Source organism: Agelaius phoeniceus, chromosome 1 (genome assembly GCF_051311805.1).
Source record: "Agelaius phoeniceus isolate bAgePho1 chromosome 1, bAgePho1.hap1, whole genome shotgun sequence".
Taxonomy (NCBI): Eukaryota; Metazoa; Chordata; class Aves; order Passeriformes; family Icteridae; genus Agelaius; species Agelaius phoeniceus.
Genome location: NC_135265.1, coordinates 107,437,370 through 107,453,766, shown reverse-complemented (window position 1 = coordinate 107,453,766; position 16,397 = coordinate 107,437,370). Strand labels below are relative to the sequence as shown.

At 37.8% G+C, this 16,397-nt stretch overlaps 1 protein-coding gene across 2 annotated transcripts in view; it reads right to left on the bottom strand.

The window, feature by feature from the left end:
• The window catches only part of TTC39C (tetratricopeptide repeat domain 39C), a 55,344-nt gene that overhangs the window by 6,131 nt on the left and 32,816 nt on the right, over nt 1–16,397 (bottom strand). For both annotated transcript variants that reach the window (XM_077184878.1, XM_054637103.2), the window contains exons 5-10: nt 12,776–13,130; nt 11,239–11,407; nt 5,327–5,420; nt 4,372–4,479; nt 3,757–3,866; nt 2,957–3,080 (exon numbers count right to left, since the gene is read on the bottom strand). In XM_077184878.1, the coding sequence (XP_077040993.1) occupies nt 2,957–3,080; nt 3,757–3,866; nt 4,372–4,479; nt 5,327–5,420; nt 11,239–11,407; nt 12,776–13,130 (960 nt within the window). The remainder of the gene's footprint in view (nt 1–2,956; nt 3,081–3,756; nt 3,867–4,371; nt 4,480–5,326; nt 5,421–11,238; nt 11,408–12,775; nt 13,131–16,397) is intronic.

The following is a 16,397-nucleotide window of genomic DNA, read 5'->3' as shown; positions in this document are numbered from 1 at the left end:
ACATTGCCTTTTAGTCTGATATTTAAATTTTTTCAGAAAAAGCAGATGCTAGTAACATTATTAGAAAGACAAGTAAGTTGTTTTCTTTTAAATACAACCCATTCTGTATGAACCTCATCAAGAAATTTGTCACTCATGAGAGCATTTCTAACAGGAATGAATGGGTTGAAGTCAAAGGCAGTTGGTGTGTTCTTCTCAAGAAGAGGATTGATCTCTACTGGTCTTTGAAATGTCCACTAAAAGGTATACTTAAAAAAAAAACATCTCATTCTGGTGTTACAGGACACTGGTTAGTCCCACATATTGAAAGAAAAATACACAGTCCAAGTTAGAAGGAACATAGGGCAAGCAATTCAAACAAACCCGAGTTTTTCTAAACTGAAGCCAAGTGACAGATGCACAAAAATTTGTACTGGACTCAAGAACCCAGTCTAGAGTGTTTTGGCAATTCTCACAATTCTCAGTGATGATGGGAGGATAAGGTAATTTGCCAGACCTTAGCTGGTCCACAATCTGGGGACAGACTGTGTCTCAGCTGAGTAGTGTGCTCTGTTTCCAGGAAAAACTGAATCACAACGCATGGAACCCTTTCTAAATGAATCAGACTCCATTTTGATCAAGCTTATCAGTGCCAGCTCTGCTAAATCAAGGTGAGCTCCACAAGGAGCCATTTGCCCTTCTCCACACCAGCACCTCCAGGAAGGAGAGTACAGGGCTTTTCATCTCATAACTGCTGTGTCTGGAGCAGTGCAGCTCCTTAAAACATTTTGCCTCAAAGTATAAACCCTGCCAGATCTTAACCATCTCTCCATTCACAACACAAATAATCCACAATCCTAAAAGCCACCTATGGATAGAGAACTATAAGGTGGCTTCATGAAGTCTTTGCATTGTCAGTTCTTGTGTGGATTACAAGTCTCAAGTTATTTGGCATTTTACTTACAGAGATACAAGTGGATACAAATTAATTCCTTTGAATTCTAGCCTTGAGGAAAAGCCTGGAAATTCACTCCAACTAATTACAATCCAATTGTTCATGACAAGAGGAAACAAATGTGGGGAAAAACCTGTTATTCACGTTTTTGAAATACACATAAGGTGCAGAAATAACATTCACTGTACAGAAAACTTTCAACCAGGGATGGCTGATGCAGATATATTTGTCAGTGTCAAACTCACAAGCAATGTATCTCTGAATTTGAAGCCATACTGCTATTTCACATTAAAATGTGAACCACTGACTGGAAGCTTACACAAGGGAGACCTACACTGCCACTGAGTGTGCAGGAGAGAATACATACTCCTTACACCCTCTAAAGCTGACCATTCTGAAGGCAAATGACAGCAAAAAAAAAAAAAAACCCTCAAATTTATTTTGATGTAAGTAAATCTGATTTTAAAGCCTACCATTACCTTTGTGACTAGACAACTAGGAATCTGACTATAATCCACTGCAATCATGCAATTTAAAAGGACAAGTTATCTCAAATTAAAACTGGAACAAACACCCCAACTAGTCCTGACTCTTGACTTAGAGACTGGAGTCTTCTAGCACAACATGAAAATTGTTTATAATCCCCAAAATTCCACGATTACAAAAAAAAAAAAAAAAAAAAAAAAAAAAAAAAAAAAAAAAAAAAAAAAAGGCAAGCCGTGGCAGACAATTTTAGTTTTATTTTCTAAATGAGCAAGTAATAATCAGAGGATTTTAGAATGGTTTGGGTTGGAAGGTACCTTAAAAACCATCTAGTTCCAGCCCCCTGCCATAGGCAGGGATACCTTTCACTGCACCAGGTTACACAGAGCCTTGTCCAGCCTGGAACACTCCCAGAGATGGGACATCCACAGCTTCCCTGGGCAATCTGCTCCAGTGCCTCACCACCCTCACAGTAATTTCTTCTTAATATCTAATCTAAATCTGCCTTCCTTCTGTTTAAATCTATTCCCTTGTGTCCTGTCACTCCTGCCCTTACAAAAAGTCCCTCCCCAGCTCTCTTGCAGGTCCCCTTTAAGAACTGAAAGGTTCTCTAAGGACTGCCTGAAGGCTGCTCTTCTCCAGCTTGAACATCCTAAACCCTCTCAGCCTGACCTCAGAGGAGAGGTACTCCAGCCCTCTGATAATCTGTGTGTCCCTCCTCTGGACCCACTCCAACAAGTCCATGGTGGAGCGGGTCCAGAGGAGGAACACACAGATTATCAGAGGGCTGGAGCACCCCAGATCTGGACACAGCACTCCAGGTGGGATCTCACCAGAGCAGAGCAGAGGGGCAGAACAACCTTCCTGGACCTGCTGGCCACAGTCCTTCTGATGCAGCCAATGGGCTGCCAATGCAAGTTAGGTTGAGCTTCTCTTCAACCAGCTTGAAACTGTTTGCAGAATGCCAACAAGAGTGATTGCTGGATGGAGTAAGAAGCACTGAACACTTCATAATACACACTGCTACAAGAAGCTTCACATGACAGACACCCAAAGTCAGCTGGAGACTAAGGAAGAGGCAACCACTCACCACTAAGAGGGTCCCAGGACAAAGAGAACACCTATCATGTCATAGATAACCTCACGAGCTAACTATTTCCTCTTAGAAGAAAACTGACGTGCAGGAATGAATACATTGTTTTAATTTTTTTCCTATTTTGTTGCTAGGTTTAAATGAGTTACATTTTGCTTAGTGACTTGGAACAGTAACTATCATGCTACTGTTTCATTTTAAACAATGATTAACAAACAGCTATATGCAGCGGGCAGTTACAACTTCTCCCAAAAACCTGTAAAAATGAAGCATTAGGCAGAATCATAATGGGTCACTATTCTTTTGTTACTCACCTGTATTTTGCTATGACACATGCACACAAGTTAAAATGTCCATGCTACTGCAATTAGCTAATCCACACAACAGCACAAAATCATACATCTCATTTTAAAATGTAAATAAATAAATCAAGGAGCCATATATACCTTGACTCATATGCTGTAAGTTCGAGAGGGAACAGTTTGGAAGGGCTTTCCATAAGTATAACACTTCAATGGATGCCAGGACACAGAGCTCTTTGGTTGGTATTTGTTTCCTAAATCTATCTGCCTGCAAAGTGCAAGAAAGAAGGAAGGGAGATCTGTAATTTTTTTCTTCAGAGGGAACATGATATTTACAAACAATATATCACAAACACTAATTTTAACTGTTTTAAACAGTCACACAACAATTTTATGAAAATAAAGTCAGTGGTAACTTTACCTAAAGATTTTATGACTAAAAATTAAAATCTTGCAACTAATTTAAGAGCTTACATATTCATCAAAATTAAAACCTCCTTGTATGCAGCCTGACTGGATTTTACTGTATTTCACAGTCCCAACACAAACTGCCTGGATGCTGAGACAGTACCATCTGCAAGATAACCAGTTGAGAGCTATTTCCTAGACAACTCCTAGCTCTCAAAAACAACTAAGGCTATCACAAACAAGACAAGATAAAAAGGAGTAAGAAAGGCAAAGCCAGAAGGAAAATTACCAAAGCAACTACAGTATCATGTATTTTTATCTGTAATAGTTACTTTGCTTGTAGAGTGAATAGCTAATTCACACTTCCTTTGTTAGGTCCTTCAAATGATACTATTATTTTTCCACACTGTTCCTTCCCACAAATTCTACAGAAGCAGGACAGCAGAAAAGAGATGCATGCTGCTAAAGAAAATACTGAACTAAAAACTGAACTGTCATCAGTGTACTAAAACAAGTCAGCCTAAGCAAAAACTAACCTTTTTCACTGAAAATTGTTCAATCTGATTGTTTTTTCTCTTGAAAAGCTTCTGAACTTCCTTGAACACATTCTGAGCACCATTGACATCACCAGTGGCTCCTTGACACACTGCAAGGAGTGTCAGAAACAAAAATACATTAACAGAAACAAAAATACATTAACTGTACTGGGATATGAAACAGGAAAAATTAGGATGAGCTATCATATGGTCAGAGAGAAAAACCTCCACACACTCACTTCCAGAAAGTTATCTACACTGAAGATTTGACCAGCATGGTAATCTCAACTCCCCCAGGTACCCTCTGTGTTCATTAAAAAGTCAGTACTATTTTTTACATCCATTAAAGGAAGTAATGCCACCAAGCTTGTGAAGTGGTAATAATTCTATCAGCACGGAGAGGGGTGTACAGACAGGCAGGTACATGTATGAGCATGCAAGTGTTCATTATGGAAACAAACACAATTGTCCAAGTCAAGCCTGGCACAAAGCTGCATGTGCAGCAGGCAGTGTGGAAGGCACTACATGCACCAGCAAGTTTCCCAAGAGAAAACACTGCCAAAACCTTACCACATCACTGACTTACCATTTCCCCAACAGCCTGGATTTACTCACCTGCTGTTAAATAAGCATAGTAGCACTGGGACCACCTGGATTCATTTTTAAGCCTTTCGAAGGATTCAAAGGCGTCTTTGAAGTTCATCTCTATCATGCTGCACCAACCTAAAAGCAACACTGATTTAACTTCAGGGGAAGTACAGTAATTCAAACTTGGTGTCAACATGATTGAAACACACAGTTCTGTTGTGTTTGTTTTGTTACGAGAGCTGGAGCACGTTTAACAACTATAAAAGTAACTGGAAAATTAAAAACAAAAACAAATGACATACATTTAAAATCTGATTTAAATTTACTGGGACATTTTGAATTAGAAGATTCCATAGGAAATAATTAATCCACGTTTCAGAGCAGGAACAAAAACATATACCAAAAACTCTCAGTTTTAAAATTTAAATACTACATTTTGTAGAATGATGAAACTTAGACAGCTACTACTTTTTCCATTAGTATTTTCTACTATGACAAGATCCCATTTAAAGCTTGAAGCAACCTATCTTCTCCACTATAAAGACTTGTATGCAAATTAATACCATATATCATATCCTGCTATTGACAGAAGGAAATAAACAAGAAATACAGACACTGTGAACTCTGAAGCCTCCAAACTGATTAGTTTTTGGCACAGAAATGATGAATCCATAGACAAGTCAGATGAATTTATTTCTAATTTTAAATCATACTCAGTAGGCTAACAGTTTGCCCTTAATTCCACAGTCTACTCTCTGATTTTGCATCACCTTGTACTTGCAGATAATTTTATTATGAAAAAGTGCTGAATTCTACTTGTCTAAACAAGTAGAATTCAGTAAACCATAATTTACCCAAGACAAAGGCCAGTAATCTAAAACCTTTTTTAAAAATCCTAGTAAGAAGTCTCCAGTTTGTTTACTGAAGCTGCCAATGAAAACTTGAATATGAGCTATTTATGGTGTAAACACATCCAACATACCTATTTCATATAAGCAGACGTGTTGAATCTCCCTTTGGTCTGTTGCAAGTTCCAAAGCAGTATGAAATGAGGTCAAGGCACTATTAATTTGACACTAACAAAGGTGAAAGAAAAAGAAAAAAATTCAGACACCTGAAATTTAAAATGAGTTGGATAATTTAATATTGATAAAGAAAAATTCGTATTTCTTCTAATAGGAAGTTAATAAAAACTAGAGTAGAGGAGTTTAATAGTGTAATAGCAGCCAGGTCAGATCATGTCTCCACCTTCAACCTTTAAAATCAGTGACTATATTCCTCCTATGTGCTATTAAGTCCAAAATTCATTGGGTTTGTGCAGTAAGCTTTTAAGTAATCTCACTTCTACTTTTACTAGTCATTCCACCTTTAAAAATCATATTTTTAACATCTGCTAATGAAGTTTGGCTTTCTGCACAAGAGGATACCTTTAGTGTTTGATTTCATTTATTTTGAACTTTTCACCTCTTCCCATACACCTCAGAAACCCCTTCAAGCAACAATTAATAGAGAATTCATAAATGCTGTATGACACATAAGAAGATAAAAAAGCATATGAGAGAAAAAGCATTTTGATAAAATCATTGGCTAACAACAGCTTAGCAAAAAGAGCTGACATTTTCCTAGGAACTAGAATGACAGCTCTTTTGACTACCTGGTTTTCCCAGTCTGGGATGGGACTTCTCCCTATCAATCATTATGGGGGGGAACAAAAATCACTATTTAATTAAACATACTATATATTCCAATATAGCCTATACCAGCCTTAATACTGTTCCTGTATTTATCACATACATTTATTATACTTTATACAACAGAAGAATTTTTAAGCCCCACTCTGCTGACTAAGCATGTGAGCAAAAGAAACCCTTGAAAATGCAAACTCACCATCTATGCCAACATAACTGAATTTAAAAATTCCTACAAAAATCTACAGCATTGTAGCTTAAGACCAGGCACACACAGAGCTCTGAAATGATTGTATTGTATTATCTCTAACTCTCTGAATCTCTCACATGTTTTGACATCTGCCTAAGTTCTCCTTCAGCATCAAGCTTATTTAAGTATGTTTCAGAGACATTCATTAATAATTGAAGTTTCAATCATCTCCAGGGATTGCAGCAACATCCTGGAATATGAATTACTACTCTTGGTGTTAATTCTTAAATTAATTATTACTTTCTGTTTACTGCTTAAAAGAGCAAACAAAAATAATTACAACATCCTAAGAGTCGGCAAGTGTAACATCCTGGCTGCACCTGAAATTGATGCTCTTGAAATTTATAAATACATATACACACACTTGTAATTCTTTCAGTAGGTATCACTGACATCTCTTTTGGACATAATACAAAGACAAAAAAAGACCAACCCATAAAATATGTAGTATACAGAACTACAAGACCATAAAGAGGATTAATAAATCTAATGTGAGAAGAAGCCTACATTTCTGGACTTCAGATTAAAACTAAAAGCACCCCAACCCAACAACTAAGCATCTATGGAGCTTACCAAGACAATTTGGCTTCGCAAGACAGCATGCATTTATTTCCCAGAGCTGTTCTGAAATCTCAGGACCCTTTCCTTCTCTATTCTCAATCACCACTCTGAATTCATAAAGCTTTTAAGAAGTCATGCTCAGAAATAGGGAAAAATTAAAAATCAACTTCTAAAAGCTAACAATTTACACCAGAGGACATTATATGGATGTTCCAAAGCCTGTATTTTCTATTCCTTAACACACTAAAACCTATTTCTCCTTAGACAAGTCAGAAAATCAAACTAAAATAAAATTAGGACATTTGTATTTTATAGGAACAAGTGACTAGAAAAGTCAGCACAATTCCTGAAAATAAACCTTGATATTATGCATGCTCTGCAATTTTTTTTTTACTTTAGACACTACCATGATTTTCTTCCAGAAAGTTTATTTAAGACTTCTCAATGCTTGTTATTACTCTTGTCCTTAGTCTGCTTTTCTGTACCATACTCTCTCACCCCTAAATAAGAATGATAGTGCTGATACCATAACACCTACAAAAGGTAACTAACAAGCAAGAGGTGCTTGTAGGCATTATTACATTTAAGCACATGTTACCACTGTACATTTTCTGCAGCCTGCTCATCAACCAAACTTCAGCACACCTGAAAGTACCACTGGTGCTCTGCCTGTCACCTGGAGTATTTGGTACTTTTTCCTTCAGACTATTTACCTGCACCTACCCCAATGGAAAATGTGAATCAAGCCTCAGAACCTGAGGGGTTTCTTTGCAGTTTTGCAGCCAGAGATTTCCTGTTGTTTATATATTACATATATTTTGAGGCTGGAATATGTGCCACATAATCACAAATCAAGCACAGAAATGTCCATAAAAGCAGCCTTAGTAAATTATGCAAAACTCAGTAAAAATACTATTTTTAATACACAGTCTCTTAACCTACTCTTTGGAAAAAAAAAAAGACATTTGATCAACCTAGGAATGCAACCTTTAAGTTTCTGGTGCACTTTCATTCCAGTCTTTCCAGGATCTTCCTTTCCTTTCCCTTAACTTGCCCAATTCAAAAGTCTCCAAATGCTTTCAGACTTTTCTCTTGAAAATGTGAATCTGGGAAAAAAAAGCTGATAGATAATCTGCTCCACATTTATCACACCTGTAAGGCTACTTCTTCAAAAACTGAAGTCCGCTAAGGGTTTTACTGACTAATATCCATGCCTGCTTTTTGGGGCACAAAGCATTATTCAGTCCCATGCTGTTCATTTGTCTTTTATAGACAGGAAGGTTTCACAGAGACAGTGCTTTCTCCTTGACTGCCTTCCTTGGCAATTTTCTCCTTTGTCAGATTTGTGTCTCACTGTCCAGTCCTGAATTACTGCTCCTGCCTTTTGAACAGTTTCCCTGTCTCCAAGGGTCCATGGGCTGAACTGTGCTCCTTACTGCTTTTTTTCCATAGAAAAGAAAAGACACACACATACAGTATGAAGGCTTCCTAATGGAAGCTGAATATACCATCACCTGAAGGCTACAAAAAATGTATGCAGGATCACAAGAAAAACATTCGATGGACTGAGTACTAGCAGGCCCTAAATATAAACCCTACAACCACAAATGAAACACACAAGGTCTTCTGAGTAACATCAGAAGGGGCCTTTTATTCATCTGTACTATAATACTGTGTCACAGAACTGTTAAAAGATGTAAAAGAAGGACTCTATATATAAGCTTCAGCTAAAGGTATACTTTTAAGTGCATATAGGTTAAAATACAATTCTGGTAAGCCACTTGGAATAATATCCCATGCCCACTGGAAAGAATTTAAACCTAACTGCACTAACAGTTTCAAGGAAGGCCAAACAATTTCCTAGGCTTTGCAGGAGCTCTCCTCACCCACCTTAGAAAGGAGGAGGAAATTACAACTCAGCATATTAGCCTGTAATGTCAGTTTCTGTGCACTTCTGGTTCAGAATCACAGAATTGTTTAGGTTTAAAGAGACCTCCAAGATCAGCCCAACCTTTGACCAATTGCCACCTTGTCAACTAAACCACAGCACTAAGAACCACATCCAGTCATTTCTTGAATACCTTCGGACAGTGATCCCACCACCTCTCTGCACAGTTTGTTCCAATGCTAAACAACCCCTTCTGTGAATAAATTACTCCTGATCTCCCACTTGAACCTCTCCTAGCTCACTTGAGGCCATGTCCCTTCATCCTATTGCTCACTGCCTGGGAAAAGGGATCAATCCCCAGCTGGCTACACCCTCCTTTCAGGCAGCGGTAGAGAGTGATAAGGTCACCCCTGAGCCTCCCCTACTCCAGACTAAACAATCCCAGCTCCCTCAGCTGCTCCCCCCAAAGACTTGCTCCAGACCCTTCACTACTTGTGCTGCCCTTCTTTGTACACACCAACAACCTCAATATCTGCCTTGAATTGAGGGGCCCAGGACTGGACAGTACTTGAGGTGAGGCCTCACCAGTGCCCCCAGACAGAGGACACAGTTACTGACCCTGCTGAACACACTAATATGCTGTGGATGCTTGTAAGACCAGATTCAGGACACATATAAGCACAAATGTGTTGTGCAGAACCCAGTGCAGCTCCCCATACCATTGCCACCAGTCACATTCCTTCCTTCGCTATTATGCCAACAGCACTTAAGCAAATTAAGCTGGAAAAGTTCTACTAAAATCCAGAAGAGCCCAAGACACTTAAACTGGAACATTTGGACACAGCAAAACCTCTGTGACTGAGCACCACTTGGACCAAAGAAATGATGGGGGAAGGGGGAAGAGGCTGCTGAATGGAAAAGCACTCATGAAAACACACACATGAATAGCAAAGGGACATTTTAATTCCTGTCAGCAACGAAAAAGCTTTCTGCTGACTAAGGGCATGGCTACATAGCATAATGCACAGCATTCTGCCTGCCTGAATTAACTAACTTATTTAACATGGCCACACTGTCTCCATTCACTTGGGGATAAACTTCACCATCCCCATACAGTATCTAGAGTGTATTATACAGTGCATTAATGCAGTGCAGTATCATAGACTGCATTAAATAATGCAGTAAGATTACATTTTAACAACTCTCATTTGAAATATTACAGTTCTCCAGAAAGGGACTGACCACACAAAATTGACACTTGTCCCAAATACATACTCTTTCTTTACACATACACTCAATTTATTAACAACTTATGTTTAGACTTTTGCTGTAATGTGCCCTGAAAGTCAGAAGAATAATCTGAATTTTGTTCGTCATTACATTAAAATGCGAAGTTATAACCTGCATTCATTGTGTAGTTATCCCCAAAAAATTTGATTTTTACCATAAGAATGGAATAGGCATATAAATGAATAAAACCCACTAAGGTCTCTCAGGCAACAGCAATACTTTCCCAAGAGCGACAACTTGCCTGTGAGAATATAGTTCCCAAAATGCACCACTGCTTTCAAAAAGACAGCAAAAAAAAAAAAAAAAAAGAAAAGAAAAAAGAAAAACAACATTCAAATCCCATGTAGGAATATGCCTGCAAATCTGAAAGGGCACTGAAGCCTGTTCCTCTGCTCTGTTACTACCTCTCTGGAAATACTGAGTACATCTGAAAGACTTAGCTGCAAATCTAGCAAAGAATGAACACCAATATCAACATCTCAATTAGCTCTTGTAATTATAATGTTGACATGAAGGGTTTGAACATTCTGGGCTTCTGCTTTTGTGTTAGGTTTTCTGGTTCATGTAATTGGTCAGAAAATATTCTGGTCTGATAAAAGCAGCAGCTAGGAGTTGAGTAGTACCTCAAACAGATTCTTAGAGAATCATTCAGCCAAAATCCACAAGGCTGCTGCAGTGTTTGAATAATGCTTTGCCATAGCATTCACAAACACATTTTCAGTGAATACATTTCTGCTCAGGTCAAAGTTCACCCTTAGTAACAGAAAACATCCTGGTGTGACCTCTGAAAAGCAAAGCAGTTATTTAAGGGAAACTACTGCAGAGAATTAGCTGTATATGAACAATGCATAAAACAGAGAGGAAGATAAATACTATGTACTCAGCAGATAATACTCAATTTTAGCTTGACAAGCAAAACTGAAATAGCTCAAGAAATCTGAGTGGCCAAATGCACTTCCTTTAGCACAGAGTTGCAGAAGTATCAAGTAGCTGAAAAATAATTTCAAAATGTCCTTAATTCAGATAGATGCAGTGGGAGAGCAAGGTCTGCATGTGAACTTGAAACTAGGAAGAACTTAATCCAATCTTTCTTATCTTCCCATGTACCTGCATCTTTAGTCACAATCTGCTGAAGCTTGCACAGTTCATTCACATCAGAAAAACGTAAGGAACAATCAGGAGGAAAAATCAGTCTAAAGGATGAAAATGTGCAATACCTCTAATCGCTGTATCCTTCCCTTGAAGAACATGAACAGAGAAGAATTTGGATATGCAGATTCTTTTTTGGCAAGAATTTCTTTTGCCTCCTTCAATCCTGCCTTGTTATCGCTGCCATCAAGGGCAAAAAAGGGACGAACAACTGTGTGGTACCACAACAGAGCTAATCTAAAAGAAATGTAAGAGTAAAAAGGATTACAGCTTGTAAACAGAAATTTAAGGATAACATTCTACACAGACAAACTTTTAAATTATTCTGGAAGACAAAGATAGATATGAATCTTGTATTATAAAATCTGGCTTTATACTTTAAACACAATACTACTGCCATACATCAATGTACTCCTAAACTGCACCTGAACATACAATTCAGAGCACATTACACAAAGGCAAAGAAACAATTGAGCTCATAGCATGAAAGCAGTTGAGCCTTTAGATCTCAGTAGATTTTAGAAAAGAAAAACCCACATTAATACTTTGAAAACTAACTCTTTACTAGAGAGGGAAACAAAAAAGCCAAACAAAAAAATCCCAAAGCAAACAACCCCAAAACCAAACAACCAAAAAAGCCCTGACAAAAATCAACAAAAAACCCTGAACACACATCAGCAGATACTCCTGAAATCAATGTGAAAAAGAAATACATCCTGTATTCAGAAGGGTAGATATTTACATGACCTACATCACTCCTGGAAACAAAGGCAGAGCACAAAGATTTCTGACTATCTGAAGGAGGAAACATTCCCCAAATATATCATTTTTCTCCTCCAGAAAGGAGAAAGATCAACAGGAATATTTAATCCTAAGATTTCTGAAACAAACAGAATCCCAATTTTTCTCCTGAAGCAGAAGAGACTTCAGCTCTACTGTCATGTTTCAAAATTGACACCTGATGGTACCTGCAGTAGGTCCAGTAATAAAAGCATTAATTTTTAGATAATGGAATAACAAAGCCATTTATGAGGGCAGTTTAAATTAGGTCTGGCCAATCCTTCAGCTCTTGAAAAGACGTGAGCATAGTATGAAGTCTTGGGAAAAAGAATACACAAAAAACACTCCCTTAAAAATACTATAATGAACATCTCATTTTACTGAAACAAAAAAAATTAAAACAACTGAAAATGTTTTGTGTTAGTAGTAAGAAAAAATGGCTAAATGAGACCAGTGACTCATACTAAGTAGTATGCTCTCCACAGCAGAGAATGTAACTGAGGTAAATTCACAGAGCCTTCAGGAGGAGCTTTTGTTTACTCTGCTGGCATTTAAATTACAGGACATTAGAACTGCAGGTACTGAAGAATACGGCAAAATACTGACCCAAACCCCAAATACATGTAAATAATTAACAGCAGAGATCTCATACATTAGTGAGTGATGAATTTACTAAACCATGGTATGTTAAACAACAAACTACCAGTTTATTTTACCTGCTGTTGTTTCCTTTAAAGCAACATGACTTTTTGGTTTTGACTTTTTCCCAGTTACTTACTTTTAGTACTAAGTTATCTACCAAAGCATTTCAATATAGCTACTCACGTAGCTAAAGGGGCCTTCATGTCCTTACTTTCACTTGCATACATCAGTGAGGAAAGCCCCTGTAGGCGGTCTCCAGGAAAACCCAGCAGGTTGATGATTTTGAGCAGGTTTGGGGGCACCATGGATATGCAAAGATGAAAAAGTCCATATCCAAAGCTAACAGCACCTTTCAGTCTGTTTAGCGAATCCTCCGTTACACCTTCTGCAGCAATATGATTATCATTTGCAGCATCAGAAGTCAAGGATTCCTGAGTTGTTTTCTTCTGATATATTTCCTGAAGTGTATTAATGTCCGTATAGCACTTATTGTAAATTTTCCAGGCTTTTCGGAGTATCCACCCACCTTTTATGTATGCTAAAAAAAAAAAAACAAAAACCAAGGAAGAAAGAAAGAAAGAAATACTTTAAGGACATATTTCAGAAACAGAACATCCTAAGAAATAAATTCTATTTTCCAAGCCCCAGACGCTCTCTCTATTTGCAACAACTTAGTGTATAAAGGATTTTGTAATAGCTACTGCTCCCTCAGAGAGGTCTTGCACAGTGGGCACTATGAAGTTCAGTGTGTACAACCACAGACTTTACAGCAGCACACAACACAGAGGCAGCAGCTCCGGTCAGCGACGCAGCAATACAGCTGTCAGAGAGAAAGAAAGCAATCAAAGAACTTCATGCTGGATTTTGCTCCACTACAGGGTGCAGATGAAACAGCTGCCTAGCAAACAGAGAGAAGCACAACTCAGAAGAGATTACACCACCTCTCTTAAGCCCAAATTGTGTTAAAACACAGTTGATGGGAAAATACAAAGAAAAGCCTTTTCCTTTGGGTTAGACAGTAAGATTTTCAATATCGTCCCTTCCGTGCCCTTTGCATGAACACAGTGCCCTACAATTAACGAAAAGAAAACCCACACAAAAATTACATGGTTTTAAAGTATAGTTCAGTTGCCTAACTTCCTCAATTTCAAAAGCAATGTGGAGATCTGAATTTCCCTAGAAATCTGGTCTTGAGCATTCTTGTTTGAGAATGACAGCATTCTCAGCCTGTGATCTTTACAGCAGGGCCTGACAACAAAAGAGGAAGATTGCTTTACACAGCAATCATCTTTGTTATAAGCACACCCTCTAATAATGCTAAGTGTTAAACATGAAACGAATGGGAAATATCCTTGCACACATCAGCTGTAAAAACAGACACCAGCATTTTGGCTGTGACAGGGCCCTGAGAGTGAGGAAGTGCAGTGACAAAGACTAACTAAAAATATAACAAAAACATGTTTTAAGCAGCAGTGTTCTAAACAAATATAGCCAGATTTGCAAAGATCAGTGTTATAACTAATGCCAGAATTAGACCATAACAGGTGGGGTGTGTCAAAGTAAAGCAAGATGCTATTAATACCAAACAACCCTATAAAAGCCTTTGATGCCTTTGACAAAACCCCTCCCAAATCACTAAAAAAGCCCAACATTTCTAGAGAAAGTAACATCACAGACTAGACTGCCTCTTTTTGGATTCTTGCTATACAAAGAGGGCATGAAGTTAGTTTGATAGTCTTAAAAAACTGTACTGAAAAAGACTGTAAAATTTGAATTCTCAGTTATGACAGAAGGGTTCTGTCAACATGAACTTGGAAGTATTTAAAAAAACAATGAATCCTCTCTCTTGAGATGAGTATTAAAGCATTAGAATAAAAAATGAACCCCCCAATCTTGATTCAGTTGCATTACAAGACAAACATGACTCCAATTTTAAGCAATTAGGTCACTTTTTGGCTGCACAGAGTACCTTAAAAGTTATGTGGTTCACCACAAGATGAATGCTCACACAACTATGCACAGCAGAGTAGCACACAGGTAATAAGAAAAACCCCATATTTTACCTATCCTACATATAATGATTCTGCCCAGAGCTAACCACTGTATTCCAATGCAAGCATAAAATGGAAAAGATGTGGTATGGTGGAAAAAAAAGTACAGTTTTACACTTTGCTTCCATTAGTGTGCTGTCATTAACAGTTCCCTAACACAGCATAACCATAATTTATGATATTGATATACCAATATAAAATAATCTAACAAATTAAAACAAGGAATTTCTGACTTTTTAGATATAAAAGTTAAACCCAGCCAAATCACTGAGTTGATTTCCCAACCAGAAAGTAGTCAGACCCATGACAGCCATGGTAAATACTAAGAGAAGGTAGTTCAGTATTGCCAGGAGAAGCTAATGTCATTTGGTCTGCCAACAACTTTATGATGAAACTATTTCTAATACATCCACGAGGGTGGAAAAGAAAATATAAAATGTGTGAAGCATGTGAGAAACCAACTTGCGTGGCATCATATGCTACTTGTCAAACTGTTCCAGGAAGAAAAACACAAGGAATTTTTCTCTCATCCACTGATCAGAAATATTTATCTCCTGGGGTTTTTCCATGAAATTACATTCATTTCAATAATCTGGTTGCTATTTCTGTGCAGAAATATGATAAAAACAAAAAATGTATATACATTAACAGAAAGATAATATACTTTAAAACACAACATAATGGATACAATAGCTCAGCAATATCAGTAATCAGCAGTCACTGAGGTAGCATTTAGCTGCTTGGAATTTTAACTAAAGACTACAGGTGTATTTTTTGCTCAGTAGAATAACCCAAATATACAGCATGTTCTGTAATTCTCTACTACCCACTTCAGTTCTCTGAGCTGCAGACAAGAGAGAAAGGGAACAGACACCACCTTCAGTTACAGCATCCAACCCAGTTATGCAGCTGCAGAATACATACTGAAACAAGGGAAAAAAGCTTCAAGAGCTAGGGAAAAAATAACCACCACAAACAAAAACCCAGAACTGCATCAAAAATAGCAAGAAAACTCTTCTGCAGCACAACACAAAGTAGACAGAAATATCTCCTGAATTTCTGCTGACAAGAACCAAACATATTCTTGATGCCATAGCTTGGAATAAAACAAGTCTGCACATCACAGAATGCATTATATCCTTGACTGAAAATTTAAAGTGTTATTTTAAATAATCTGAATGTTATTTCGCCATTTCCTTGCAGCTGATCAGCAGAGTTTGGTCTGTCTGCCATCTCTTGGTCTTCATTGATTTGGTAGAAACCTGAGATATGTTTCCACTTACTATATGATCTTGACCAAAGTTCCTATAAACTTACAGATAGAAGCATGTTTTAAGATTGTGCAAGAGATGCAGGAATGTAAGAAAACATCAGAAACAGTTCTGCAGTTGAAAGGAAGGGTTTGTATCCAACACGACAGGACTACCCTCTTTGGCATGCAAGGATGCACTCTGGTGACCAGAGAGTAAGAACTGATTCAGCAGTTCCATGTTCAGCACATTCATTTAAAATTGCTTTCATTGGCACTTTGTCACCTCCCTGAATTGTCATGAACAGAATACATATGGAACATCAGGATTTTCCCAGTGGCCTGGATTTAATAGCCTCTTTTATCTTGCAGGCCACAAAGCACACAGATGTACCCATCTCCATCCCAACTTCTCCAACACCTCTACGATAACAAGTAAACTTGTCTAAGGAGAACCAATTGAATATATTTATTGGTATGAAAAAAGAAAAAAAGCCCTAATTTG